The 16,773-nt window shown below is 39.6% G+C and overlaps 1 protein-coding gene across 3 annotated transcripts in view; it reads right to left on the reverse strand.

The window, feature by feature from the left end:
• Nucleotides 1–414: 414 nt before the first annotated feature.
• Nucleotides 415–16,773, reverse strand: part of DIS3L (DIS3 like exosome 3'-5' exoribonuclease) — a 30,929-nt gene continuing 14,570 nt past the window's right edge. For 2 of the 3 annotated variants that reach the window (XM_054041407.1, XM_054041408.1), the window contains exons 8-17: nucleotides 16,426–16,595; nucleotides 14,549–14,710; nucleotides 13,470–13,717; nucleotides 12,314–12,406; nucleotides 8,623–9,156; nucleotides 6,805–6,959; nucleotides 6,518–6,696; nucleotides 2,575–2,720; nucleotides 1,050–1,224; nucleotides 415–968 (exon numbers count right to left, since the gene is read on the reverse strand). In XM_054041407.1, the coding sequence (XP_053897382.1) occupies nucleotides 663–968; nucleotides 1,050–1,224; nucleotides 2,575–2,720; nucleotides 6,518–6,696; nucleotides 6,805–6,959; nucleotides 8,623–9,156; nucleotides 12,314–12,406; nucleotides 13,470–13,717; nucleotides 14,549–14,710; nucleotides 16,426–16,595 (2,168 nt within the window). In that variant the 3' untranslated portion in view covers nucleotides 415–662. Of the gene's footprint in view, nucleotides 1,225–2,574; nucleotides 2,721–6,517; nucleotides 6,697–6,804; nucleotides 6,960–8,622; nucleotides 9,157–12,313; nucleotides 12,407–13,469; nucleotides 13,718–14,548; nucleotides 14,711–16,425; nucleotides 16,596–16,773 lie in introns of all 3 variants that reach the window. The other variant, XM_054041406.1, reaches the window with a different exon arrangement.

A 16,773-nucleotide genomic window follows, 5' to 3' on the forward strand; every position in this document is an offset into this window, starting at 1 on the left:
AACCACATGTACAAGTAACAATTTTTTGTTTATGCAATAACTGAGTTAGAGGCCAGTGAAAACCATCCACAATTATGTTGATAATCTTGGAATAAGGCCTGCAAGTGTGATTTAATTTGTATTGTAATTTTAGGCAGCTTTGAGGTTTTTTTTTTAAGTGCACTTTTATGTAGCAAGCATCTAAGGGGTGGAGCTGAAGTGCTTCATTCAGGTTTAACGTAAATAGAGCTGTAGAATTAACGTATTTAAAGTTGAATTAATTTGATGAAAACTGAAGGGACAAGATTAGTGGTGGTCTGGCTATATCAGTGCAGTATTGCTTATGCAAGTATATTTAGGTTGGCTACAAGAATCTAGTTTAGAAAAAACAATGTCCAGTCACCTATTTTTTTTTTTTTTTAAAAAGACATCAAGTAGTTTACCACAATACAATCTTTAGTCTTTCAGTGAGAATACAGTAGATAACAGTGTATAAAACATCTTAAATCAGCTAGGCCTGTTTCACTCTAAAAATCAGTGCTAAATTTTAGTTAAGGTACAGTTCAAATTAGCAAAAGCAGAAAATATTAAAAATGGTTTATCAACTTACATCAGTTTTAAAAACAAGATTTAAAATTGTGCAAAGCTGCTCAAGCGGCGCAGAGCCACATACTAGTTCATGCTCAGTTACCAGTTGATACGTCTAGTAGAGCTAAGTCCCTAATTTCCTCAAGCAGTTGGTACAAGCTAACTCCCTTTGTTTGGCAATACTCCTGATATTCTTCCTGGATTACTTCAACTCTGTTTTTTTCTTGGGCAAGTTGCGCTTCCTCTGCAGATCTTGTTACTTCTTTTACTAAGTCGGCTTTCATTATGTGGATATTCTTCTGATAAAGCTCTGTGGCTGTATTCTTGTAAGGTATGTTGCTAATTATTTCAAGCTTGATGGTGTCAGGATGGCAGCGTGAACTCTGCACACATGCTTTTACCTTAGAAACAAAAGTACACAATGTTATTTTTCCCCTCATTTGTGCTCTGGTGCTTCCATTAGTGAATTTATTAAGACTTACTGTTATATGGTCAAAAAGACTCAATGTAACAGATTCTCCAGCAACTGTTGTGGAAGTAATTCTGTTCTGAAAACGCTGAAGAGAACCAGGTTTCCATACACAACTGCCATCAGACTGACAGGAGATGACCAAACCCTCCTTGTTTTTCAGATAAGCAGCACCTTTAATGCCATACCTATGAGATGCACAAAGTGAAAATACAAATGTATTTTGAGAAACAATATTATGGTACCATTAAGAACTATCAATCATTTTAATGATTTTAAACCATCCCCACACCGAAGAAGAGGAAGGATTAAATCGATGTAAACAGTAATACAGAATAGGAATGTATTGTATCTTGATCATAATGCCCCCTAACATTTCAGGTACATTGAGTTTGAGGGAAGTTATTTATCAAGCAATGACAGTGTGCTAAGTGTCATAGTTATGAAGAGAGCCCCTTTGTCAAAAAATTACAAAAAAGTAAAACATACTTATTGTGCATATCTCCCCACTCTATTTAGCCAGTGCTAAAGTCCATCTCACCACCCACCTCAGACCCCTCTCAAGAAGCTAATCAGAACCATAACTACAAAGTCAATAGAAAGCAGGGTGGCCCTGCTACGTTAGCAGCACAAGCTGCTCTTCCCTGGTATTTGGGGACTGGAGAAATCTCTCCTTCCTCTGAAAGGTAGGGCTGTCCAACCTCTGCACAGACGCAGGGGCTTTTCCCAACTCATTCAGTTCAGTGTAGTTTGCTATACCACATGCATAACACACTTAGTAGACTTAGAAGCTATTTTAAAGACTCATTTCAAAGATCAGAAATTAAAGATTAAAATTGTCACGTAAGAGCTCCTTAGCTGATATCTCCCCAGCACATGATGCTAAAGTACCATCACTTACAGAAACTCAGATCTAGAATTATGTTAGCATCATGGAGGCAATTCCCCTGGGTGCTGCTACCCCATCTGTTTGGCCATGAAAGCTGAGCCACAAATGTTCCCAACCCATATAGTGTTGCCATATCTACTCACTCTCCCCATCACCACCCTTTTATCCTCAGACACAGATGGGATGCTATTAAAATAAGAAAAATAGGGTACAGCTGGTATCAACTCTAGCCCCCTGCCCCCAAAATCTAAATACCCCTTATGTTAAATAATGGGGGGGAATTAATGCAGTGCAAAGTAGAGGCAAAAGTGGCTGTTAGGGACACAAATTTCAATTAAAAGGAAGCTGGGCAATGGAAGGACGAGGGTTCAGACAATCATTTAAGGTCAGAAATTAAGAATAGATATACTGAATATATCAGCCCCTCTTTCTTCCTTTTAGGAACTTATGCTTTTTAAAGTCAAAGGCTAGAAAGCCATTGGGCCTAAATTAAAAAAAAAAAAAAAGTTAAAACTGAGCCATCTTCCAGCAACAAACTATGCTATAGTGAGCTACTGCTGCCTTTCTCAAGAACCTGAAGTTTAAATTAATACAGCAGTAACACACCTGATGTATCTTATTTCTTTACCAACTGCAAGCCCTAACTTACCTTGGTACAAAAACAAGTACCCCATTTGTTCGAATGGAGTAAACAACACCATCTGCTGTACAGCGCTCATCTGTTTCAGAGACTTTGTCTTTGAAATACATACACTGGAAAAGCTCCGTAGACTGTTTCTGGGCATGTTGTGCAGCCTGTCAAAAGAGTGCCCCATAAAAAGACTTGAGAAAGATGTTAAAATAAAATGTTCCAGAAGAAAGAAGCTTATTTAACTTCAGTAATTGTAAGTCTCTAGAAAGGTCATTCCACTTTTTTTTTTTTTTTTTTTTTTTTTTTTTAAAACACCTTTAAGGACATCCTACATACAGCACAGACAAAAAAGTATAAAGTTAAAGTCATCATAACTCCTGGAAGAAAAACTGGCTAAACTCTTCAATTTTATAATTTTCATATCTTTCTGTTGCAGTTATCTTAAAGAAAGAATGGTATTCAAAGACTAAATGCCTTACGACAGACAGCTTTGCAAAAGTTAACAGAATATCATTTACAGTGCAAACACATTAGGAAGTACTTCTGAAATGTTGTGCTACCATCTTGTACAGGGCTGAGAAGTCTGTATTTAACAATGTCTCTTATAGAAACTGAAATAAATGGAGTGTTAACGACAAAAAAAATTAATGGAGTGTTAACTAACCAAAAGCAGCACCAGCCCCTACAATAACGTATGCAAAACCTGCAGACATATATCCACGGGTATACTGATCAATACCCTCCTATAACACCGTTCAAGCCCATGGATCCTAGACATACCTCATCCAGTGCATTAAATGCCCCAACAACTATGTGGGTGAAACAACACAATAACTACCTTCTCAAATGAACTCACACAGAAAAATAATAGAAGACAAAAACCAGCTGATCTCCTATGGGCAAACACTTTTCACAAAATGGTCATTCCATATCTGACCTCTCAGTCCCCAAAGGAAACCTGCACAACACCTGCAAAAGATGAGCCTGGGAACTTAAATTCATAACTCTACTATACACCAAAAACCAGGGACATAATAAAGACACTGGATTTATGGTTTATTACAACAATCTGTAACCAACTAACCCACCTTTGTCCTATACTACAGAGGTGCTAACTACCCACTTCACCTTGAATGGTCTCTTATGTCAGTTAATTTCTTATCTGTTCCATCCTTTATTTAACTATGACATTGAGCACCTTTCGCAGACCTGAAGAGCTCTATGTAAGCTCACAAGCTTGTGTCTTTAACCAACAGAAAATGGTCCAATAAAAATTATTACCTCACCCACCTTGTCTCTTTATTGCAACACTGTCAGGCCTGTGTTGGTTCTCTGGCAGTAAAGCTCAATTTAGGGCTCGTCTACACTTGGAGCGCTGCATCTGTGCCACGGTCGCACGTAAGCATAGACAGACACTCACTACAGCAACAGGAGGGGTTCTCCTGTCGCAACAGTTAATCCACCTCCCCAAGAGGCAGGAGCTAGGCTGATGGAAGAATTCTTTCATCCACCTAGCACTGTCTACACTGGGGGTTAGGTCAGCAAAGCTACACATCTCAGGGGCGTGGATTTTTCACTGAGAGATGTAGTTATGCCAGTATAAGTTCCCAGTGTAGACCAGCCCTAATGCCATGTCTACACTACAAACTTTGATCAAAGCAAGTTATGTTGGCATAAAGCCGCCACAGTTAGTATATGGCTTGTGTGTGGGCATACTTGGCTCCGTACATTGGCGCTGCATGTACTCACCAGGAGTGCTTGTGTTGACATATAGTGCAGTGCTCGATGGGTAGGTATACCAGTGTACAACCCACCACCATCCAGCACACTGTCTTTTGGGAACTTTTGGCAATGCATGTGGGGCAGAAACGAGCTGTGCAGGGGTGACTGGGAGCCAGGGGTCAACTTCTCAGTGTGCAACTGTCTCCATGCACTCCCACTGCATCGGTCTCAGTACATCGATCATGACTCAATGCTGCTTGCAGAGGTGGTGGTACTGCATTGCTGTAATGGGGCACTTACATCAGTGGTACAAATTTAAGTGTAGACACATGCACAACTAGGTCATTGACCTAACTTTGTAGTGTAGACCAGGCCCCTTCAAGCACATCACAGCTTTAAAAAAAATATATTATAGTTTATTTGGAGTGGGGAAATCCATATCAGATCCTTTTCCTTTCTGTTTGCAGAGAGAAGCCACTATCACCAACCCTACTCCCATTATTTCCTCCATTACGAGCAAGGGATGGGAAGAATTAACAGGTGGACTAGGCCTGTACAGCTGGAGCAGAAGCTAAGTACAGAGGGCTGGCTTCAGTGTAACTGGTCCACTAAGCGGCTCAGGAGTCCCTAGCTCCAGCAAGCTCTTTTTTATTTATTGTTTACACATTAAAGCACGTTAGGGAATATTTAGTGCACACCAGCAGGGTCTACACAGGGACCAATTAATGCACATTAATGAACTTTAGAAATCACACCCTGATAGTGAGCATTATCCCACTGTGTAGACCAGCCCTTAGGCTACCTTTAGCTCGCTTCTGCTGCAGGCCCTGCTGATGACACAATCTTTGCAGAGGTAGAAGGGGCTTCCTGTCCCAGAGAGAAGGACAGTCTGCCTCTGCAAGATGTCCAAAGCAAAAAGTGTAGCTAAAATCTATGATTTATTCTCTCTGACCCTCCCTTTTCATAAGTGATGCAAGTCTAGCTACTCTTTAAACCTAAATTACGTTTTTGTCTCTTAAAGATCTTATCAAACTCTGTCCCTAAAAATTTACAAATTTGTTAGCTGCTCTGTTAAAAGCTTGATACAGGAAAATTTACTTACATCAGCAGAACTTGCCTGACCCAAGTCAGACCATGAACTGGCAAAAACTTTTTTTTTTTAATGAAAAAGTCAAGCATGTAGTTCTAGCAGGAACACCAAAAGATTTTGAAGGTTAATTCCCAAATTTTTATCCCAAGGTTGAAGATAGCTACATATTATATTCTCAGAATCAAGCTGTACATTTTTGAACATCAGAACTTCAGTGAAAACTCACTAAAATTTTGGGAATAAGAGTTTTCAGGTCTGAAAAACATTAGAGAAGGAACTGGAAGAACTCAGAGAGATGCCCCATCAAAGAAACTGAAGTATTGTTAACCTTCTTAAAATAACAGTCATTCATTTTTAGCACTAATACAATAGCTGAGAAAGGAACCAACCTGGTTAACAAAAGGCCACAGTATATTCCTCAGATGTGCACATGGCTTTGAGAACAAAATTTAGCCCAATGGTACCAATTTTTGCTCAGCTGCGGCAAGGGGCACACAGACTGAAGACACTTCACCCTCCAAAATCAAAAAACATTTTGGTATTTTCAGTCCAAACTTTAGCATCTCCTGCCATCAAAGCTGCTTTCAGCACAGGCAAAACAGGGCCAGCTTCCCTATAGTTACTGTGTTGTCAAAATGCTGTGGCTCAGGCTGAAGCAGAAAAACCCTAACTGTGGTTTGTGTGTTTCAAATCCTTACAACTCCAGAGCCTTCTTTGAGATACATGATGTTTTAAAATGGTTGGGGTTTCTTGTTAATCATTTAAAAAAAGGAATTACTATTTAAAATTTCTGTAATATCCCTCATTGAATAAGCACATGTTGCAAGTTCTTTAAGTGTAGGAAGTACCCTGCCTTTTCTCATGCTTCATCGCACACTCAAGAGGACTCAAACTTTGCATGCCTGGTTATATACTTTCCTGTTTTGCCTCAGTGTAAGCTGTAATGACAATTTCAAGTTTTTCACTTGTATTACTTTGATTCCTGTCTCATTTTACATTGGGATTTAATTATGTTTAATAATTATTTCATTAAAAGTCTAACTTTACTATGTGTTACTGTAGCACCCAGAGGCTCCCAATCAGGATAACAGCTCATTGCACAAGGTGTTGTTCAAACACATCTGAAGACACAACTGCCGTCCATCTTACCCTGTTTCTGTTGTTGATATGTCTACACAATTCCTCAAGAGCTTTGTTGCTGAACAAATTAACCGTAACATCTACTTCAGTATCTTTTAAAGTGGCAGCCATTAGCAGTCTGTGGACGACAATATCAGCATATCTTCTAATTGGAGAAGTAAAATGCGTATATTTATCTAGGGCAAGTCCTAAGACAAAGGGAGACAGTGACAAAAAAGAAAGTAAATAAAAAAAACACAGTGATTTAACAAAGATACATGGAAGGACAAGGACAAGGACACACACACACACGGTACCATAATGATGGAACTCTTCTTCGGGGCACGAGCCAGTCGAGAAGTACAGTGCATTAGACATCGCCTGAGTAGCCATGGACCGCAGTAATTTATTCACAGTTGGATCTAAAGGATCATCTGCTTTACTCAGAGAATCAGCCAGTGCTTTATTAGACCTACCAAAAACAAACCATTAATTCTTAATTACGCTGTGCCTGAATATTAGTGTGTGCAATTAAAGAATAGCAAGGGAATACACATTCAAGTAATTAATAATCAGATTGCATTCTGCTTAGTCATTACTACACCTCTATCTCGATAGAACGCTGTCCTCGGGAGCCAAAAAATCTTACCGAATTATAGGTGAAACCGCGTTATATCGAACTTGCTTTGATCCACCGGAGTGCGCAGCCCTGCCCCCCCGGAGCGCTGCTTTACCGCGTTATATCCAAATTCGAGTTATATCAGGTCACGTTATATCGGGGTAGAGGTGTACTTCTATACCAAAAACTGTAGCAGCACCTCTGCCCTAGAACAGTATCCTTACTTGAAAACGCCAAATTTCATTTAGTTACTCTTCCACTTCTGCTCCTCTTATGCATGCCATGTGAGGGCCAGGCAGGACTGGAGCATGGGGGCTACTCTATCCTTAGTTCCGTGAGGTTGCCCAGTATCATAAAATGGACGGAGGAGCTGGTTTCACCCACTCTACAAGCACTGGTCTGCAGAGCAGGCCACGTATGGCAGAAGGGGTAAGCTGCACCCAAACCAAAAGGATGTAGTTGTGAATACACAGCTATTCCCAGGAGCTCCGGAAAGTACTTCCCTTAGTGCTTCCCTTGGAGTCACACTGGTCCATACCACGACCTTCACAGGTACAACCTTTCCCTAAATTTTAAATACTAACTCATTCTACTGAATCTCCTGGACTCAAACAAGGGCAATCCCTCAGATTGCTACCAGAGGAACTAGGGAGCAACCAAAGCTAGAACCGTCTTAAAAATCAGAGTGGACACAATTTGGCCCTTCCACACTGACTGGACAGAAGGTTTGGACATATTTACACTCACGCCAGAAGGGACCATCATGATCATCTAGTTTCTAATCTGACCTATTAGACATTGCAGGCCACAGAACCTCACCCACACGCTCCTGTAATAAGCCCATCACCTCTGACTGAGTTAATGCAGTCCTCATACCTTGATCTGAAGACTTCAAGTTACAGAGAATCCACCATTTACTCTAGTTCAAACCAGCATGTGACCCGTGGCTCATGCTGCAGAAGGACAACCCTCCCCCAAGTCTCTGCTAGTCTGACCTAGGAAAAATTCCTTCCTGACCCCAAATATGGCAATAAGTTAGATCCTGACCATGTGGGTGAGACCCACCAGACAGACAGCTGGGAAAAAATTCTCAGTAGTAACTCAGAGCCCTCCCACTGTACTGTTTCATCTCCGGCCACTGGAGCTATTTGCTAATAGCAGTCACAGATGGGCCACATGCCATTGTGGGCAACCTCATATCGTCCTCTCCATAAACTTTATCAAGGTCAGTCTTAAAACAAGTTAGGTTTTTTGCCCCCACTACTTCCAGATGATTCAGGTAATATCTATTCCCTGCCCAGCCAAATGAGCTTCAGATAACATCCCTCAGTTAGAATGGCAACACCCAATACACTGAAAGGCTACGCTGAAATGAGAAGTCATTTTTAAGAAGTGATATGAATCATCAATTACAGTGATGTTTATAATAGTCTGTAAATATTTGTCTATGTTATAACGTTAAACACTGGAATTTCACTCTAAGTGCTTAAAATAAACTAAGAGAAGTAAAAGGTACCGTGTGTCTATAGAAAAGCCTTTGGCACTCGCGCATTCTCGGAGCTCAGAAAAAAACTCTTGTCGTGGTGGAGGGTGTTGGCGCAGCAAAGCGTGGTGAGGAAAGTTCTCCCAAATCATCTTTGCCACCCAGTGGTTAGCAAGGATCATACATTCAGCAACAGTCTCATGCACCTCCAGTGGCTGTTTAGGGATGAGATCATGAATGTTCTTTTTATCATCCAGCTGCACTCTTATTTCTACTCCTTCCAGCTCCAGAGCGCCACAGCGGTCACGTTTAGCCCGAACACGTCGAGCTACATCAGTCAGTTTTCCTATTGCCCAGACCAGTTCTTCCAGCTTCTGTTGTCTAGTTCTCTCATCCAGTTCTTTGAGTTCTAGGATATCATCAACAACACTTAGGTCACCATCTAATAATCCCTGAGCTACCTCGTAGACCAGTTTGTATGAAGACTGAATGATGGTTCTGTTGTACCAGACTCTCAGGATTTCATAGGAATTTTTATCTAGCTCCCACATGACACTGACAGCATACCTTAAATATAAAAACTTCAGTTAATCAACCACTTCCAGTTTTCATAAAACAGAACCTGAAAGATATCAACATGCGACAAGCCTACAGATTCCATTTTGTTTCTTGTACTAACAACTCTATCATTATACTTCATGAAACAAACAGGCATGGTAGTGCCACTTTTTCATGCCCTTACCTTTCAACCCTGGGGACCACGTGACCAATACATGAAGATGAATTATATCAGCAATGGCGGTATTCTATTTCTAAGAAATACAGCCACTTTTGTTTTTAAAGTGCAGTTGTACTGTAATGTTTTCATTTACTTTGAAGGCATCTTAGAGAAATGTACCAAGAGCATCTTGATCTTTGTTATTTTTAATTTATAAAAAGTCCATGTTTTCTATTTCTATTTCTTATTGGCTCAGGTGATTGGTAATTAGAAAGAACAGTTGTTACTGTGGGTCTTTGAGATGTGTTGTCCACGTGGATTCCACTCTTGGGGTGCATGTGCCTCATTCGTGCATGAGTGGATTATTTTAGCCAGCAGTGTCTGTTATGGCCACGCTTATACCCCATATGCCTTGCACCCCCCCAATCTCAGGGCATAAAGCATGGAATGGGCCCAGCTATCCCTCAGTTCCTTTGACAATACAAAATCCCAGAGAAGGACTCTGTCTTAGCAGGAAAGGAGAGTGGGTCACAGAATCCACATGGACAACACATCTCAAAGGACCATTCTCTCTTCTTTGCATTATTGCCCCCATGGATTCCACTCTTGGCAAGCTCAAGAGCTTGGGGTGGAATCTTGGTTTACCCAGCCACTAATGGAGAGGGACTGTGGTTAGCAATGTCCTTCCTCACAGTGTCCATAGGAAGCTTGCATCAGGGTCTCAAGGAGGAACAACCTCACACCGGCTTTTGTAGTTTTCAGAGTTTGCTTAAAGAAAACAACATTCTCAGGAATAGGTCCTTCTCCTATGTGCTCATTGTTAATCAGTATTGAAGCATCACAGGAACCCCAGAGATTTAGTTCCTGCCATGTTGCTAGCATTCTTGTACGAGGGGAAGGGCTGTCTAGCCTCAATTGAAAAAAAATATTTTTTTTTCTGGTCAACAGGCAAATAACTATATGAACTAGAAACTAAGTTGTAACACAACTAACTGTAGAATAGTGCACAGAGAATACAGACGCTGCAGAGGTTCTGTCTCACAACCCTGGGCAGGAAGAAGGAACTGAGGGATGGTTGGGCCCTCTGCCTTCGGGAGAGGAACGGGGCTGAGGACATCTAGGGCATAGGTCTGAGCCCCAACAGACACCTATATTGCACACTTGGGGCACCTACACACCAGGAGTGGAGTTCGTGTGGACAATCACTCAAAGAAGAGAAGACTCTTTCATCTCTAAAATTAAGTTCTGGATGCCTAAGTTATTAACATCTGATGGCAATTCCCATTGTAGAGGCGTCCACATCAGGAAACATCAACCACAACTGATACCCTTTTGTGGACAGACTCAGGTGCCAATGTTTGAATGGGTATAAAAGCCAACTATACGCTGACCCATAGAATTGCTGTTAGCATGAAATTCATCCAAAAAAAATCTCTTTAAAAATGGAGAGGAATGGCCATTAAGGCAGCATTACCAATGGGACACTTACGTGCCAAAAAATGTTGTGGGAATATATTACATTTTAATAAAAAGGCCCCACCTCAATTTCAATTGTGATTGCATGCTAACGCTCTAATCCTATAAAGACTTATGTACGTGCTGGACCGCTCAACAGAACTATTTTCACTAAATAAAAAGGTTAGCACATGTATAAATCTTTGTAAGACCATGGTCTAAGTCAGTTCTTTCACAGGGATTTTTTTTTAAATGCATGTAACTCTCTAATTTGTGGATTTAAAAAAATGCAAATACACATTAACTTACTCCTCCAAAGTAAATAAGTAAAAGTACATGTTCCCTAATTTTTTAAAGAAGTGATTCCCGGGATGCTGTATAAAAATGACTTGTTACACTAATACAGTCACAGTGGGTACCAAGTTGCAATAAATCTTATACGAAGTATATCATGTAAGGTATCAATGGAAAAGTTATGATTGGCTAAGTATGATTATCCTGTTTATATGCATGTACCATCCTTGTATATGAAGTTATGAATATTTGCTATGTGCTTGTATCTTAAACAAGCTGCGTTGTATTCCTGGGTGACACCCTCCAGATAGATTTACATCAAGGCTAGACAGCTATGTGTTGATGGCCTTTGAGGACCCTCCAATCTCACAATGGGCTATAGAAGAAACTCATTCTGCCCAGATAGCCAGTGGCCACCTCCTATGATTCAGCAAACTATGTAAGGACATGGGATATGCTCATGTGACCCTTGACTCCATCTTGGGCCAGTAATTTTCCATGCATATGGCAAAGGGTATGGGCTGTGGGCTTTGCTTGGGACAGTAAATTTCCATGCATATGGCAAAGAGTATAAAAGATCTCTGAGACCCCTCCATTTTGCCTCGTTCCTGCTCTAATTCTCTGTACTGCGGATTTACAGCTAAAAGGAGAATCTTGAACTGTGGACCTTCCAACCTTTTGGAAGTTACCAGAGAGACTTCTGCAAGCCAACACTCTGTTCCATCACTGCTACAAACCTGATATTAGGACTTTTCAATCACTTGTATGTATATGATTCCTTAACCATTTATAACACTCTTTTTTTTATTAATAAATCTTTAGTTAGTTTACTAAGGATTGGCGGATAGCGTGATATTTGGCCCTTGGCTCTGGAATGCCTAAAGAGGACTGTGTTTGGCTTCTGATTAACCAGTGTGGTACTGCAGAAGCTCTTTTGTTACTGGCTTGGTGAACCTAATTATAGAATAAACCACCAGTTCTGGGGGATTGTCTGCCCTATTTCTTGCAGTCTGCCCTGAGTATGGCGTTCTCAGTGTGGCCCTTCTAGGCACCTGGCCACAATTCCTTATTAGTTTTACAGAATTAATCTCACTACACATGGGATATTTATATACATCATCCCAAACATGTTAATACTGGATGTTTGTACAAGGGATGTACTCAGGTAGCTGCTGGTAGCAATAATAAAGTTATTTGTGTAAATCCCTCATGCATCAGTAGATCCCTCTTTAGTCATAAATATTACAAAAATCATACCTTTCAACTCTGCTAAGAAGAGAGCATAAGTCAGCACTCAGGATGGAAGGCAGCATATCATAACGACGATCAGCTAAATAATAGGTTGTTGCCCTGAACATAAAACACATTTATTGTACTCTTCACAGGGACACATTCAAATACATCTCTTAAGCAGATTGCAACATAAGCACAGCTTCAGCATAAGAAGATACAAATGTCAGCATGATTTCAAAAGGTTAGTTTTACACAATGCACACAAGGGCAGTAATGCAATCAAGTTAAATAAACATTCATTTACAAATTATGGGCCCAATCCTGCTTTCCTCACACAACTTCAATCTGGAGTTGTGGGTACACAAGGAATGCAGAGTTAAGGCCTAAACAGTCAGGGAATAAAAGATTATTCATAGACTGTACCATGTATCTTCACTGGCTATCAAGTTTACATAAGTCTGCAATTACATAAAGCAATATATTTAATAAAAACTGTTTGAATATTTTAATTTCAAAATAATGGCAAGACTAGAAACGGACTGACATATCTGGCAAATGAAAATCCAGTACATGTCAGTATCCTTCTCAGTCATAAGTTTTCCAGCTAATGATTCTAAGTATCAGAAATTTTACTTGTTGGTTCTGCTATGTGATAGCACTAAAGAGCCTCTCTTATGCTTTTAGTAACCATGTTTATATGTTGGAATTCATGTAAGGGCTGCTTCTTGTGCATCAGATGTTCTGTCTTCTGTAAAGATACAGTCCCTCCAAAAATAAACAAGTATAGCAGCACTGAAACAATACAGGACAATTCTATTAATTGCATCAAATAATTAAGTTTACTAAACTTCAAGACTCACTGAGAAAGAGACATTTTATGGATAAAAAAGGAAACAAGGCTGGTCAAAAGGGATTCCTTCCCCCACAATGCTGCTGTCTCCAGAGCAGGCAGCAGGCCACCAGCGGCTTCCACTAAATATTTTTGCAGCAGCTGAGCCTAGTGAACATGACACCTTATCTACCTAGTTTATTTTTAAAAAACTGTTCTTGTAGTCAGTTACTCTTTAGAAAAGCAACAGGCTTCCCACGCTCAGTAATCTCTTTATATTGTTTAAGACAGCCTCACTACAAACTTCCTTCCCCAGTATGCTTTACACTTTCCATAGTAAATAAAACTTACCTTGCTCTGGCCTCAATGTCAGTGTAAGAATTTGCTTCCACAAAATGGGTTACATCTGCAATATGGACACCTAGCTCTAGGTTCCCATTGGCTAATGTTCTAATGGACAGTGCATCATCCACATCTTCACAGCCTTTGGGGTCAATGCTGAATATTAAATGTGTATTCCTCAAGTCTATGCGTTTTAGTTCCTCCTCTGGATTCACCTTCCATGGATTCTCTGAGGTGCTGGAAGGCATCTCACACATCTGCACAGAGTATTGGCAATCATAATTTTATAAATTTTCTACATACAGAGGTTACAAACTAGATTTAAAATTCCCTTTTTCTCTTACAGTGCCACAAAATATTGGTATCTATTACTGAATTATAATTTTTCATTCAGGAAACAGACATTTGAAACATGTTCCCTCTTTTTATTCTCCAAGTCTTTCCTTCATGTTTGCCTTAAAGAAAGTAATAATGTCCCATGCTTTAATATGGTAATCTTCCAAGTGACCTTTAGAGACTAATAATTGAGTGATATTACAGATCTGGGAAATATAAATAATGTATCGTGTCTTTTGCATATCTGTTTATGGCACTCAGTTTATAAAAGTATACAATGGACAGAATCAAAACACTTTGCTTGGACAGCAGGTCCCTGCTCCTGTTGGAATCAATGGGAATTGTGACACTGACTTCAATAGTAGGACTGGGCTATAAAGGATCATTATTATGCACACCTCATATTAAAGACAGAACTATTTTAAAACTCCACTTAGAATGACTATATTGCAGCAGAGATTCTCAAACTTTTTCACAGTGTGAAGCACATCTTAACAGAGAGCTTATCTCAAACCACTTTCCCTGTGATTTGCAATTGTATAATAAGCTTGGTGCAACGATAGCAATTGCTTAGGTGTAAAAGTATTCTTAGGAAAGTATCCTGTATTTTCAGACACTGGAAATAGGTGGGATGACAGATGGTACCATGTGATCAGCTAGCTCTCTTCAAACCATCAGTGGGTTCCTCTCTTTGGGAGACCACAGTTTGGGAAATGGAATATTAAAGAGTATAATTAATCATGAAATCAAACCTGGGCTTCTGAGAAAGGGGCAACAGAAATGCTGTTCTCCACTAGAATAACTGCAGTTTCCCCTTCGAGATCTCCTATCCGTCCTAAAACTCGTACAAAATGTCCATTTGGATACACAGATGTTGACTCCCAGGAATCAATACGCACAATAACTCTACAGTCCTGCAGTAAGACAATAACTCATGTTAGGGCAGCAACGCATTACTGAAAAGCAAACAACAGAAGTGCTAGCTGAGAGACAAATGGGGAAATCCAAAGACACTGGCAATCATCAAATAAATAAAATACGCACTGAAGGAGACTATGCATTTTCCTTGTCAAAGACCATTGCTAAGCATTTAATAACAGAATCTGCATCATTAAATTAAAAATCAAGATGCATATATGTTACATTCATGCATACCCCAGGCTCTGACAAACAATGGGGCAGAGAACAGGAAGCCATAGCTCCTTTCTGATGGCACCTCCGCTGCCTCCAGAAGATCTCGGCTGCAGCAGAGAATCTAGGCCATGTTGTTTTTAACTTAAAGTTAGCGCTGTCATTCATACTATCCCACACAATCTTTATACTAGCATACGTGAGTCATAATCTATAAAAAAAAAAGTCAGAGATAAGTGATAAATTCTTAATTCCATGGTGGAATTAGCATTTGTTATTCAAACGACTAGAATTTACTTCTTGATCATTAAAAAAAAATATATTAGCTACTTGAAGCTACTTGTCCCAAAATATATTACAGTCTATAACCAGCAGTCGGAAGGAAGGAGACCCATGTGTTTTAATTCACACGTAGTGCATTTGTGGCTAATGCTATAAGTAATAGTTGTATGACGGCACTTCATGTATTCATTATGTCCTCACTGCTCCTAGACTGCCATAAAAATAAGATGTTGTATCTGCTTCTGAGGACTGACTGAGATTGAGGAGGAAAATTTAAATAAAAGTGGATATAGCAACTACCAAAAACTACATATACCAAAAACACAGACTCTTACCTCATCTCACATGTAGTTATTTTACATTTATTTTACATATAAGATTTTTGGGGCAGTGAGTATTTCTTTTATTTGTCTGCACATCTATAAGCATTGCCCAAATAATACTGCATCTGGGATTCAGTCTGAAAAGACATATGCCAGATGGATTATACTTCCCCCTCCCTTCCTCCCAAGACCCCAAAAGGTTACATGAAACCCAATATTAACAGAAATATTTTCATATAATTTGTTTAAAGATTACATGAAAATAGATAGCTTGAGATTTAAACATCCCTCTAAAGTATTTGCAACCCAAACATTGCAGCATATTGTTAATGCACGACAACCAGAAAAAGAAATGCACTAGAAACAAAAAGAAGTTGACTAGTTATTTCAATGGTCAAGCTCAGAGGAATTCACAAAATAAACAGCGTAATACTAAAGAACACTAGATTTAGTATCACAAAGACAACTTTTAAAAAACAAACATGAGTTTTATCTTAAAAAGGTCTCTTTAAAATGTATTAAAGATGTAATTCAAACTGGATTTCAGGTAGATACTCATTCGGTTTTACCATGGCATTATCATCCTAAAAGGAAGAATTTGAAAATATGAAGAAACAGTCCAAATTTCATTGCTTAATTGAAGATGCCAAAAGAAAGTGTTGTTTGAATAACTAGTTAATGGCCCAAATTCAATATTCTGATAAGCTCCCATTAGCATGAAATGAAGCAACCAGTTGTATACACACTTGTGAGGCCAAAATTTGGACTACTGTTAGTGGCTTAAGTTAATAGTTTTAAATCTTTCACTGCCATTGAAATCATTATATTAAAACAAATGACACCTACACTATCATATTGGCATACACAATGCAGAAATAGCAATCATTATTTACCTGTAGTGCCTCAGCCTGCTGTGTGCTGATTCTGATTTTAGGAATTCTGTAATCCCAAGGTGTAACAAGGATTTTCTGGGCATTTTTACCCTGAGACTGACTCTCTTCTTTGGATGGAAAAGTGACCACATAATCTCGCCAGTTCTTCTGGATGATTCCAACAACTCTACCTTTGAAAGAGGAGTACCGTTGGCTAGACATCAAATGGTTAGGCCAGTGGTGCCCAAACTTTTCCTGTTGTTCCCCGCCACCGTTACCAGTAATGGAATCTACCTGTGCCCCTGCTCCATTACTGCACAGCCAAGGCTTCCTCAGCAGAGGTGGAGCTGAGGGAAGAACTGGGGATGG

Source organism: Malaclemys terrapin, chromosome 10 (genome assembly GCF_027887155.1).
Source record: "Malaclemys terrapin pileata isolate rMalTer1 chromosome 10, rMalTer1.hap1, whole genome shotgun sequence".
NCBI classification, from domain to species: Eukaryota; Metazoa; Chordata; order Testudines; family Emydidae; genus Malaclemys; species Malaclemys terrapin.